At 38.8% G+C, this 14592-nt stretch overlaps 1 protein-coding gene across 1 annotated transcript; it reads right to left on the reverse strand.

Moving 5' to 3' along the window:
* Window positions 1–179: 179 nt before the first annotated feature.
* LOC124280780 (putative methyltransferase C9orf114) lies at window positions 180–9687 on the reverse strand (the record flags this gene model as incomplete). Its single annotated transcript, XM_046716750.1, has 6 exons — window positions 180–579; window positions 1580–1787; window positions 2509–2665; window positions 3638–3707; window positions 8068–8198; window positions 9548–9687. Coding segments are annotated over 6 exons (781 nt in total), but the record flags the coding sequence as incomplete, so codon positions are not given.
* Window positions 9688–14592: the final 4905 nt, after the last annotated feature.

The following is a 14592-nucleotide window of genomic DNA, read 5'->3' on the forward strand; positions in this document are numbered from 1 at the left end:
GAGGAGGCTACTGATTTCATGACTATCGAAAACTGTAATGTTGGTACAAAAGTACAGTAGTTTTTCAACCATGAATTCTTCAGACCTTTGTCTTTCATCATAAAAGCGTTGAAATCCAGTGTTGCAGCCTCATCCATTGATCCTTCATATTCACTCTCGATATAGATCCTAATCTTTCACAAACATTGGTTTGGCTCAGAAGTGACGTCACAATCTCTCTTACCACAAATTTAAACAGGCTTTAGCTCTCTCATGGGAGTAATCCAACTTGAGGACACTTCTAGTGCTGTCTTTTGGCTATGCTTTAAAATGTACAAAAAGTACTGAATGATTGAGTGAGTGAGTTTAGTTTTACGCCGCTTTTAGCAATATTCATGCATTGTCGGGTTCACCATAAACGGGGTTCTCACATTGTACAGTACTACCCATAAGTAGTGCATGAATGGATGGTGTTGTCAATGACTAAACAATGATGATGATGATTAATGTGACACTTCATCATTGTCATGAAAGTTTCCCTCTCATATCTGCCTCGACAAACTTCGGACGAAGACTGGACATTGTGATGAGGACCGCTTCCTGCAAACAAAACAAGATGTTGCACATTTGCATAAATTGAAGACAGAGTAAACATGAAAAAATAAATTCAATCCGGATGAATTGTTTTCTTGTATTTCTGTGATGATGTTGATGAATGTGTAGCATAAGGTTGTTCTTGTGGTATTCCTGACACTCATAAACTCTGGCTGGTCCTCTCTTTGCACTCCTTACCTCGTAATAAATAGTGAACTGTGTCAAAGTTTTAATAATAGTTTGTTAAATTGTTTATTTTCTTGACATAAATTCTGCAAAAAACTCAGAGTTGGTTTGATGTTTGATTATGATCAGTGTATCAATTTGGAGATAAACATCATGTGTTGACCAATTTCCGGGTGTTATTGAGTATTTGAAGCACGGGAATTCATTTGGAACCGACAGTGCCAGCCGGAGGTTTCAAATGAAATATTCCCGTGCTTCAAATACTCAATAACACCCGGAAATTGGCCAACACATGATGTTTATCGACATTGTAAACACAAAAGTAAACCAAAAGGTCCACACACGTTTTTGTGTCTGCACTCATTGACATAGAGTACGGGTACATCAATGAAATGTCATCACCCCGGCCGTTTCGGCTGTCTCCCATCGTAGCATCTGGAACTGCTCATTTGTGACGTCAGTCCGACTTTACGTCACAATATGATTTCAAAGACGTCATCTCAGCTGACGACGTAACAATACAATGATGTGAGCGATGTTTGTATGTATTAATACGCAGCAAATTTCCGGGAATCGAATACCATTTGATCATGTTTATCAACCAATCAGATTAAAGAACACAGTGACTTTTGGTTTACAATGAGTATTATATGTTTATTAGTTTTCGAGTTAGATTGCAATTCATCGACCCTCTCTTGTGCCAAACGGACTATAACATGGGACTGCTGAACTAACTATATCCCGAACCTATAATCTATCTATGCCTGTATAAATCTGTGCGATCAGCACATAATAGACATTATCAGGTCAAGGGCCTGACCTCTGTCCGAATGGTGCGGCTTCCTTGGTCAGGGCAGGTGTTGAGGTAGTGTTGGAAGAGGAAGCTTGGGTCGTCCACGTTCAGCCCTTCGTCAGCATCCAGACTCGCCTCTAGACCATGGACTCCACCAAACACCACCAGAGCATGTCTGTAACAAACACACACAGGCTTATGCATAGCAGAATCAATAGCATCTGAGGTGTACTCCCTGGGTGTTCCCTGATGATGACAAGAAGCTGAGGTAACAGTACTTTAATTATTTCCAAGATATTTTTATGGATTAAACTTCTTTTTAATTTAATTTAAATTAAAAAGAAGTTTAAACCATAAAAATATCTTGGACATCAATGTACAACTTCTAAATGCCACTGAAAGACATAATACTTTAATTACTTCATTTCTCGCCAATTTGTTTAAAAATGTGGTACTTTTATGTGTTTTATTTCATATAAAAAGTTGATGGGTATCTATCTGCACCAAGAACATGAATCCATAAATCACATTCTTTACAAAGGTATTTCTGAACAACATATGAAGTGGGCTGTTTCGGAAGGAGGATGGGGGTGATGAAAATATGATAATTATTACATTTTTGCCTGAAGAATATCTCATTACTTTCAGTGTTTTCCTGCCCATCAGGGCCCCATTCTAAAATCAGGGCCCCATTCTGAAAAGGGATAATTCGTGCTTTTAAGCCAATGTTAATGTATGGGAGTTCTGGTTACCTTAACAGTAAGATTGCTTTACGGAATGAGGCCCAGTTGTAAGATCAAGTGAATAAGTGAGTGAAAGCAAACAAATCAAAAAGTACTTTCATTCCGAGCAGTCCAGTCCAAGATTCCCAAAAACATTTCACAGATGTCCTCAACTGTTACTCACTTTAAAACTTGTCAAGTGTGAAATGAAATCGTCGCCGCCTCCTCTCTGACGTGCCGATGGTGACATCGTGAGCCCTGTTTGTAGGGCACTCGGGTGAAGACTCAAGGCCGAGACTGGAAGGCCAGACGACGCTGTAGCCCCAGTACAGGCCGGCCTCGGTCCGCGGACTACTGGGGGACACCACGGTTCCCCTCACGTGTTTCCTGTCTGGAGATAAAAGATGAGTGAGTGAGTTTTACACCTCTTTTGTCAATATTCCAGCAATATCATGGCAGGGGACATCAGAAGTGGGCTTCCAACAAAGTACCTCTGTGCGTATCGAACTCGGGTCTTTGGCGTGATGAGCGAACGCTTTAAAACTAGGCTACCCCACCACCCGATTGAATGGATGGTGGATGGGTTTGTGTGAGTGTGTATATGGTTTGTTTGTTTGGGTGAGCATATAAAGTGAGTGAGTGAGTGAGTGAGTAGCCTGGGGACATGCCTTCCCCTCAGTGTAACAGTCTGGAGGACAAAAGATAGGTGAATAAGGCGTGTTTGTTCAAATGGATGTTGAGTGCAGAGGCCCAGATAAGCTGCGTATCCGGGTAAAATACGCATAGCAAATTTCAAATTACGCATTGAAAAATAATTGTTGCGTACCAATTACGCATTTAAAATGTTAGATACGCAAACAGTTTAAAACAAATGCGTACGGAATATATTTCTAAAAATCGCTTGCATAATGAAAAACACATCGATTGCTATCAAGTTGTACTGTTAGAATAGGACTAGTGTTGTACTGTCAGTATAGGATGAGTGATTTTTTATGAAATCATTTCCAATATATTTAAGTTGGTTTTGATTAGGTATGACATAAGGCAGAACAAACCTGCTTAGTAAACTTACTCAATGACATAATACTTAGGTGAGTAAAATGACTGAAATACACACATATTTGGAAGCAGTGGGTAACGGAAAATGAAATACCCACTCAACATTTATAGTACCCACTCCAAAAAAATACAGTGGGTACAGTACCCACATGAGCTAAATCTTATCTGGAGCTCTGGAGTGGACTACTGTGCCACTTATGTGCTTCTACCAAAGAACGCGAGAGATCATAGGGGAGACTGTCCGAGTGAGTAAAGCTGACCCAATATGCAACAACAGACCGGAGAGGAACAGAGTCAGGCCTACCTTCTTCTTGTGGCGCCAACTTGACTGTGACTCGGACTCCAGGCTTCAGCTGTCTATCAATCTGCACCTCCTGAAAACATCACAGAACATATTTTAACATACAAACTAAAACCAATTATTGCATCACACTACACGAAGTAGACAATACTTTGCTACGGGTTGCAGCAAACAGAAGAATGCATGCCTTAGTGAGTGAGTTGGTTTTTATGCCGCTTATAGCAATATTCCAATAACATCATGGTGGGGGACACCAGAAATGGGCTTCACACATTGCACGAATGTGGGAAATTGAACCCAGGCCTTCAGCATGACAAGCGAACACTTTAACCACTGGGCTAACCCACTGACCCTTGCCTGTCTTAAGGGCTGAAATCAACATTTGGAGCAGCTTCCTTGGTATTCAGTGACATCAGAAAAATTGTCTGAATGGTTTTGCCCCAACAGCTGTTCAATGTCTTCAGTTGCCTGACCATTCTACTAGGCAATACAGGAGGCATTAAATTCAGAGCTATTATAATTTCGTTATATACCTCTGATTTTCCCACACAGTACGTTTATCTCCTAAACAAAACTTGGATGGTGTGGATATATTTAATGTAAAGTACAGTTCGATCAACAATATTCTACCCAAAATGATTTTAAAATAACAAAGTAGTCATTTCATAAAAAAATGCACTAATTCATGGCCAGCACAAACATGCCCAAAAACATTTCAATCACACAACAAAGCTGGGCCCCGTTCCTCAAAGCGATCGTAACGCTACGGCAGTCAGGTATGTCTATGTTAAAGAATGGGAGTTAACGGCTGTTGTAGTGTTACGGGCCCTAGAAGGTAAAACATCATTTAAGAGAATAATTTCATCCAGTACCGTGGGCTAAACACCACATAGCAACAGGTTCAGAGGCAGGGTCTGAGTAAACTTACAATCAGTTTTCTTGTTTGCAATGGTACAATCGCTAAAGGACAAAAACATGGTCAAAGGGAGACAACTCTTACACACTTGATATAGACCACTGCATTAAACACCACATATAAGAGTAAGCCTGCTTATACGGTTGGTGACATATTGCAAAAGATTTTCTTGCGAGCAAAAGGCAATTTGTCTTGGTACAATCACTGAAAGAGACCGCGAGCGAATAGAGGCGACTACTTTGTGGCATTCAAAGACTAATCTCAACGTGATACAAATCCTTAGAAATACGGTCAAAGGGAGACAACTCTTATTTTTTGTTATCAAAGAGAGACAAATCTTACAGATTAAGCCCTAATTCCATTCGTGACCAACTCGTGTTATTCCGGGACAAGCCGAATAGCGACTCGTGCCCCTCTGGAAGGATTTCATATTGGCGCATGAACATCAGAACTACTTTAAACAAGAATGATAACTCTATCCCTGTTTCATTCCAATGTTTCTTAATATCACCGAAGCACATGTACATTGTATTGCTAGGTTGTTTTTTTGTTGTTTTTTTTACTTATTTATATTAAATAATTAAACCTCTTGGATACAAATAAAAGAAGGAGAAAAATATATTTGATAAAGATATACAGTAGAACATGGTTATAGCGAACACGGATATAGCGTACAAACAGATATAGCGAACAAGTTTAAAAGTCCCGTCAACAGTCCTTTATAATACCATTAAAATTATACGTGAATAACGAACTCGTGAGTAGCGAATTAACGGCTATAGCGAACTGATTTACTATCCCCAAGACCCAATTAACGACGTGATTAGCGAACTCACTCAGTGTCAGCTCAGCCACTTAGAGGGACAGTATACATCAATCTTGTTGGCGGTGAATCAACATTGTTTGATGGTCATTAATTAATTAACAAACCAAACATATCGTGGTTTAACCCATTCAACACCGCGGAGGCCGAATAATCGGCCTAACGTTATGAAAACGGAAAGTTTTCGCTTGACGAGGATGGTATCCATTGCCTAAGTATGATTGGCTGCCTTAGGTCACGGTCTGATTTTGACCAATAACTATCCTTATAGCAGACTGTGTAAAAAGCTGACATTAGAAACCAATCTTTATCCAATAAAATCGCTTTTTTAACTGTGAAAATACCCTCGGCAAGGGTACAGTGATATTGTTGATGTTCCAGAGCTGTCGAACGATACCAGACACCACACGATTCGCCTCTCGCATGTTATTCATAACGAAGCTTCAAAACGGAGGTATTTCCCGTTGTTGTGTCATGTTAACGAACGGAAAGCCTGATTACATAAAAATGAAAATATAAAAGAAAAAGGCACGGGCATGTTATGACATGTCACAAATGGAAAAAAAATCGCTACAGTTTTTCTTTCGTGGTTTATCTGGACATTATAAATGTAAGCTTGCATTTTCATTAAAAAATAAATTTATTTAAGTTGTAGTTGTATTATTTCAATTTTATTATAAAAATAAACTTCATATTTATCAACATGAACATAGGTAATGTCTGTGAATGTCTACATCTCTACAATCCAAGATGGCGGTCAAATGTGAATAACGAACAATGGATATAGCGAACTAAATTTCTTGGTCCCTTGGAGTTCGTTATATCTGTGTTCTACTGTATTGTAATGCAATTATGTTAAGTTTCTAAATAGGGGTTAATAATCACAAATGGGAATTGTCTTATTGAATATACAAATAAAATAATATTTTTTCAGCTACATTAAATCCCAGAGCAAATACTCAAACATGACTTTAAAATATTTCTCAAACTGAACATTCGTGTAACCTTGCTGTCACACATCTGGTGGACTTTTAAATGAATTTGCTGAAAAAAATATGAATGACCAAAAAAAACAGTCAGACTAAAATATTCCCAGTGCTGTGAATTATAAGCCCAATGTTAAAAGATTAAAGTTGATTAGTTACATACAAATACGATATTATTGTTTTGAAACTCGTAGCGATTATAATTACATTTCCTAAAAGTGTTCGAAGCGCACATACAATCTCCATAACAAGCCTGCAAGATCGTCAGAAATATGCTCAGTTGGACCCATGAGGGCCGTTATGTCAACAAACGCACGTGCATGTATTTTAATCTATCACCGTCAATCGCATGATTCTTATTAAAAACTTCATAATAGGCAGCAAAATCCTGTTAGCTACGATCTTGTACTTTCAATATGATGATATAAAATTTTCTTGATTTTTTAAACAATAACATAATGCAATAAACGATTTAAGTAGTCGGGATTATTTTTATCAAAGCACCGCAACCATTACGTGAGTTGATTGGTTTGTCGTATTTTCGCACATAACAAGCATCGATAGGGGGACGAGTCTTCTTGGAGGTTATGGAAAGGGGTGAGTCGTGACGAATGTACAGGAGGAGACCTCAGAGCATTAGACTGTCAGTGCCAAAAACAAAAACTAATGTAAAAATTCTTCAAAGTAATATCATGTTTTGTTTGTTTGTTCTTTAACGCCCCAATCAGCAACATTTCCAGCTACATGGTGCCAATCTGCATACAATATGGCCGCCGTTTGTGAAAAATAGAGTCTTGACCAGCCAGTCCAATGATCAACATCATGAGCATCGATCTACACAATTGGGATATGATGACATGCATTAAACCCAGTCAGTGAGCCTCACCACCTGCCTCAGTAGTATTTGGCCTGGAGCTGAGAAAGATATTATTCATTTGAAAAGCACCTTTTGTATTTAATCTTCGGTATTAATAAAAAGGACAGCAATTAGGAATGGTTTGCGCTATCTGTTTTTGCCCAGTAAATAATGAAAACTGGGACAGACCTCAGAACACAGTGACATGCAACAGAAAAAGTGTTGAAAGATCCTCTGCACTGATTCACATCGCCCAAACACTCCTCAACCTTCACAATATAATTCACTTCCTCACGCTGGCTGAATTATTTCAAAGTACCTGTGAAGATCCGTGTCTGAATTGGTTTTCAGCAACCCATGCTTGTCGTATAAGGCGACTAAAGGGATCTGGTGGTCAGACTCGCATGGTTGACACATGTCATCGCATCCCAGTTGTGTCGATCGATGCTCATGCTGTTAATCACTGGATTGTTTGGTCCAGTTATTTACAGGCCGTCGCCATATTGTTCAGTGCGACAATAAAAAAATTACTTTTAAGTATAATATTCACCACACTAAAATGGCAGACTTCTTCAGAAGATGTCAGCCAATCAGAACACAGAACATGATTACCTGACCCGTGAAGGTCCGGGTTAGAATGAGCCTTCAGTAACCCATGCTTGTTGTAAGAGGCGACTAACGGGTGGTCAGGCTCGCCGACTTGGTTGACACTTGGTTCCCAATTGCGCAGATCGATGCTCTTGCTGTTGATCACTGGATTGTCTGGTGCAGACTCGATTATATACAGACCGCCGCCATATAGCTGGAATATTGCTGAGTGCGGCGTAAAACTAAACTCACTCACATGATTACCTTGTAGAGCCCCACATTGACGAACGACCCCCTCCCTTCTCGGATTGGTTTGTTGAGGACCACGCCTTCCCGGTACGTGCTGACGTCATCAATACGCAAATGGTGATAACAGTCCAGGGGATTCAGCAGTCCTGAAGAGTAATAAAACATATTTCACTTACGATTGACCTTGCTCAAACACCTAATGCCTTGTTTAGATTAATGATAAGTCCTGGCGAATCAAAGTGTTTTTGTTTTTGTTTATTAAACTACTCATCACTACAATGTCAAGTTTTGGCATTCTTAACTCTACCTTAATGTATGAAAGTTACGATTGTGTTAGTCTATAATGTAAAAAGTTATGATCAGCTCAGCACTTTGTTTGTCTAAGTTAAAGTATGGGACTTACAATTATCTTAGCTGGCTGGCTGAGTATGGTTTTACACCGTTTTTAGCAATATTCCAGCAACATCACGGAGGGGGACACCAAAAATCGGCTTCACAAGTTGTATCCATGTGGGGAATCGAACCCGGTCTTTCGGCGTGACAAGCGAACGCTTTAACCACTAGGCTACCCCACCACTCCTACAATTATCTCAGCACTAAGACTGTCTTAGAGTTAAAATTGTCTTAGCACTCACATCAGAGTGTGGAAACGTAGAAGGCCCCTAAAGTTTCAACCACAAGTAAGTGAGTGAGTGGGTGAGTGAGTGTCTTTTTACGCCGCTTTTAGCAATATTCCAGCAATATCATGCAGGGGTGGAAATAACTTTAAAATTGCTAGTGTACTCCGGTACAGTGGCACATGTGAAATCACTTGCCCTGATCATTTTTCCGCTATACCGGCCGATTTTTTGGTGATTTTTTTAATATAAGCAACATATTTAACATTGGAATGCCAACCGGACACCGGTACAGCGTGATATACAAATGTGCTTGCCCGATAGAAAAAACACTGGACTCGGACGTCAGGCAATGGGTTATTTCCACCCCTGTTATGGCAAGGGACACCAGAAAATCGGCTTCACACATTGTACCCATGTGAGTACAATCAAACCTGGGTCTGTGGTGGCCTGTGGTCCTGTGCACAGAGCTCAGGTCACAAATCAGTTGCAACATCGAGCTCGGACAGTTCTTGGATTGGAGACCGTGTATGGCAGCTTGACTCCTGAGAGTTTCTAGGACTTCAGTCCTGCCCCACAAGAAGCACATGTGATACATGTGGTCTCACCTTAGGCAAGTGAGTTTGTTCGAAATTGCCACTGTTCACCCAGCAGAAAATGGGTACCCCGGTTGGATAAAGTCATGTGACTACAACCTTCTAGCGCCTAACAGGCAGCTTGGGTTATCCGGGGTAATAAGAATCAGATTCTGATTAAGCGCCGCAAGCAAACACTTGGTGTTTGGAGACTGTGCACTATAGAAGATGACTTATTATTGGGCCACTTGGCTACCCGACCGCCCCAACAAGGTATATGACAGCACCAACGTGTCAACTCACCAGCATATTGCAGGTCCTTGTGCTGGGGGAAGAAAGACTTGCGCAGGTACTGGGGACACTCTAGGTACTGCAGGATGCGGGCCATCTGGACATTGGCCTGGCCTTTCTTCCCTATCCCTGCAAAGTCGCCTTCGGTCGTCCTTGAACACACAAACACAACATGGATGTAATGTAGTGAAAGGAATGAAAGATAATAATGGCAAATTTTGGGACCTTCCATAATTTATGGGGGGGTGATGATGATTTTTTAGGAGAAGCATGCCCCCACTATGCATGTCATGTACAAAATCAATGCCACCCCCCTCCTCCCATGTTTTTAGGCCAAACCAATTTTATTTCTTGCTTTACAGATCCGCTGGTCGTATTTTTTCAAGGATACGAAAAAAAATAAATAATAATAATTTTCCCCGCTCAAAAAGTAAAATTCTCATGTTTTTATTGGCCAAAAATGTAAACTTGCCCCAAAAAATTTGTTAATTGTTTCTTGCCCCATATAAACTTCATAAATTGCCCAAAATAATGTAATTTTTTGAGTAAAATTGATATTTTATACTTATCCTGACTCATGCTCTTTTTGCTTGTCTCCTTCCTCTTGCGAACATAGTGGAACACTTGTATCTCCCTAATTGAAGTTCCCTTCAATGTAAAATCACTAATTAGTACACCACGAGTTACCTCCCTTCCACAAGCGCGGGAACGAGGGCGCCACCTCTACCCATGTGCCTCACTCTCTCCTCATATACTGAGCCCAACATTTGAATTTACAGGAAATCCAAAGTGTTATTTGGGGAGGATGGGAGGGTTGACCTCATGAGTCAGGATAAGTATAAAATATCAATTTTACTCAAAAATTACATATTTTCCTTATCCTGACTCATGCTCTTTTGCTTGTAGAATCCAACAGAGCGGAGGTGGGAATATATAATACTTTGGATTTTAATAATTAGTGATTTGAACTGTGATGATTGTAATAACCCTATGGGAACTTCATAAAGGCATTGAACTGATGAATTCCTGCTGCTAACTTATCAGCTGCCATATAAAGGTTATTACAATGTACTTATTATGATAAGTATATATAATATTAATACAATGCTTAAGACTAATAGACTTAAGCTTGTTAATATGCTAGTATAAACTCCTTAGAGTTTGTTAGCTAAAATACTTTAAGATATAAACATAGCACTAAGCTTAAAATATGATTAATTTTAAGCTAATTATATAATAACAAACCTCTTTAGGGTTTGTTAGTTAAAATATTTATATGATATAGACAGTGCTGAGCTTAAGATATGAATAAGCTTAGCTATATATATAACAGCAAACTTTGTAGAGTTTGTTAGCTAATACATTTTACAATATGAGTATAGTATTGTGCTTAAGATATAATTATCTTAAGCTACATATATAATAGCCAAACTTAGTAGAGTTTGTTAGCTAATATATTTTTACAATATGAGTATAATACTGTGCTTAAGATATAATTAACTTAAGCTACATATATAATAGCCAAACTTAGTATAGTTTGTTAGCTAATATATTTTTACAATATGAGTATAGTACTGTGCTTAAGATATAATTAACTTAAGCTACATATATAATAGCCAAACTTAGTAAAGTTTGTTAGCTAATATATTTTTACAATATGAGTATAGTACTGTGCTTAAGATATAATTAACTTCAAGCTACATACAATAGCCAAAAACTCTGTAGAGCTTATTAGCTAATAGATTTATAATGTAACCATAGTACTAAGCTTAAGATATGATTAGACTTAAGCTAAATGTATATAGCAAAAAACTCCTTAGAGTTTATTAACTAATATACTTTTATGTTATAAACATAGTACTGAGCTTAAGATATGATTAAACTTAAGCTATATATATATAATAGTAAAACTCCGTAGAGTTTGATAGCTAATACATTTTATTATGTTGATTTAGACCTAGTATTGAGCTTAAGATATGAAGTAAACCTTAAGCTAAATATATAATAGCAAAAAACCTTTTAGAGTTTTAATAGCTAATATACTTATATGGTATCAACATAGTATTGAGCTTAAGATATGAAGAAACCTTAAGCTACATATGTATAGCAAAAACTCCGTAGAGTTTGTTAGCTAATACATGATATAATGTAACCATAAAGCTTAAAATATGATGAAAACTTAAGCCCAATATATAATAGCAAAAAACTCTTTTAGAGTTTTGATAGCTAATATACCTATATGATATAAACATAGTACTGCGCTTAAGATATGAATAAGCTTAAGTTACATATATAATAGCAAAAAACTCCATAGAGTTTGTTAGCTAATACATGTTATAATGTAACCATATTGCTTAAGATATGATGAAACTTAAGCCAAATAGCAAAAGCTCTTTAGAATTTGTTAGCTAATATAGTTATATGATATAAACATAGTACTGAGCTTAAGATATGAATGAGCTAAGCTACCTATATAATAAGCAAAACTCCGTAGAGTTTTGTTAGCTAATGTATTTTTACAATATGAGTATAGTACTATGCTTAAAATATACTTGACTTAGCTACGTATATATAATAGCCAAAAACTCTGTAGAGTTTGTTAGCTAATGCATTTATCATGTAACCACTGTGATGATAAAAACGAGTTTAAGCAAATTATATATAGCATGAAGCTATTTAGTACTGTTATAAGATAAGTAAAATCTGTAAGATTGACTTATCTTTCTCCGAGGAACTGTCAACTGTTGTGCAAGGACCATGGGATCAAATTGGTGGATACCTGAGATGTCCTCGGTGGTGATATCTCTCAGATAATGGTTGGCAACCACCATATCGGATCTACAGTAATAAACCCTCCATTATTTCAAATAACATTTGTGTAGATGAAATTGTAGAAGTTAGCGCCTAATATCAAGAGTATTAAAGCTCATGGAGGGTCGGATTAGGTCCATCTGTCTTGTATGCACGTAGTATGACAGTTCTGATCCAAACGGAGATATAGTACGTGAGACTACACTCTGCGTAAGTTGATGATAGAGGAAAAATCTGTTGTATTTTTTCTTCCTGGTTGGTTTGGTGGAGATAAATTTACAGTGCTCTTGCTGGCCAGCGTGATAGCATCATCGTATCATGGAGTCCAAGTATGTCATCCAGGCATGTTCATAAACCTCACTTGTGAGGTGTTGTAGCACTATATTCATATCCCCAAGTTGGTACGTGAAACTTCCGTTTATTCTCCAAACAGAAACTTAGTAGGTTTACTAACCATCTAGTTGTGTTAGTAGCTTGATGATGAAATTCAGGTGTAGTCTGGAAACGCTGTGGATTTCGATCCACTTGTATCACGTCGTCTAGGTAAATCGTTTGCGATGTCCTTGACGATGTATGTGCACAACCGGGAGTTTGTGTCCTCGATGAACTTTATGTAAAAATCGCCTGACTGCTGCCCTTGTCTAAACTTGACAGAGGAGGTCTCTAACCTGAAGAAAGCAGCCTAATCATGAAGGTTCAGGTTAACTGGCTGTAAGGAGGCTTGCTCGTTCATTGATATAAAGTTGTCACTTGCAACCTATGTCTTGAACTGTGAACTATGCTCGACCTCTGTGTAGGGCGTTGTTCATCGGGGTCCAATCAGAATAAGGCATTTGATTCTGTAGAGTACCCGCGCTGTGATGTCACCGGTGTAGCAGGAAAAGGAACCTTGTATAATATAGTGCCGTCGTTGATATTAGAACAATCGTCGGTCTTCATCGTAACTTCCCGAAGTTACCTGAGTGACCACGTGTTTCGATTATTAATGGTAACGCGCGAAAGCTTCGGCGCAAAAATACCTCGCTCTGTAATATTAATGCTGGGTAGGTTATTTTCCTGGCTGTCGAAAGTGCTTCAGTTTTGAATATAATTCCGACTTCTTTATATATAAAGGTACAATAACTTGTAAGTTGTCAGCTTGTAGACTGTATACATGAATGTATCGTCATAATTGTAGAATTAAAGCTGAATTTGTTCGTACATATTTCTTTCTCAGAAATGTTGACGATTATGAGTTATACTCGCTGTAACAAGGCTGCTGTTCAATTTCGATATTGAATTGTCTGCAGATATGCGTAATGGTCACGCATGTAGATAATCGTATCGTCGTCCGGGATTGCATATACTAGCAATTTATACGGAATAGTTGATTTCTGTGAAGATCTATGAAACGTCGTTGACAAATTAATACAGCGACGTTCTGTGTTGTAAATAGCCTGTGCAATTGTCATCGCGTAGGCTTATAGACGGCATCTGGCATACAGTTGATAGACAACTTATGCGATGTCTTGAACGGACTGAGGAGTAGCTATATATGACGAGTGGCTAGTATATGGAGACCTTGGAGGAGACTTCCTCGGTGAACGCCGGAGACTTCACGAAGCTCTCGAAGTATCCTTCTAGATCTACTGGTGAAGTAGACTTGGAGCTTACTTAGCCTTCGCGACCTTCGCGAAGGTATCGAAGTCAAAGTCCGATTAGAATATATATATATATATATAGAGCGCTTGCTTCGCGAATGGCCTCTGTGTTTAACAGGATGTGGGGTCGGCGAAGCGCCATCCTCCGCGACGTCCCTTGTAGCTGGTGAGGCTCCTCAGCTTCGCGGAGGCGGCCTGGGACTTGCTGGTTCTGCATAAGTAGGGCCGAGTGGATCATCTTATCATTTTTCGAAGTCGTGTTACGAAATCTGGCGATAAGTGTCTCAATGATCGTTCTAGATCTATTTAGGCCAACGAACATGCACGTCTCGTCATGGATTCAACTGAACCAATTTACGATTGTAGTTCTTATTGTTGATATCGATGATCAACTTGTAGTTTTCATCGATGTCTTAAGCCACTTGAAGAAGGGGTCCATGTTGTGCGTGGAAAACTTTGAAGCGTGAAAGTTCGGCAATTATGGTGTCTGAACTTTTGTGGCTTTATGGGATGCTATGTCTAGATTCTGTGCTACCGCAGCAATCGGGTCGATCGGAGGTAGGGTGATAGCATCTGCGTCGTCTTCCTTCATCAGGTATGTCTGCG

Source organism: Haliotis rubra, unplaced genomic scaffold (genome assembly GCF_003918875.1).
Source record: "Haliotis rubra isolate DU_JTF1 unplaced genomic scaffold, ASM391887v1 Scf2739, whole genome shotgun sequence".
Lineage (NCBI taxonomy): Eukaryota > Metazoa > Mollusca > Gastropoda > Lepetellida > Haliotidae > Haliotis > Haliotis rubra.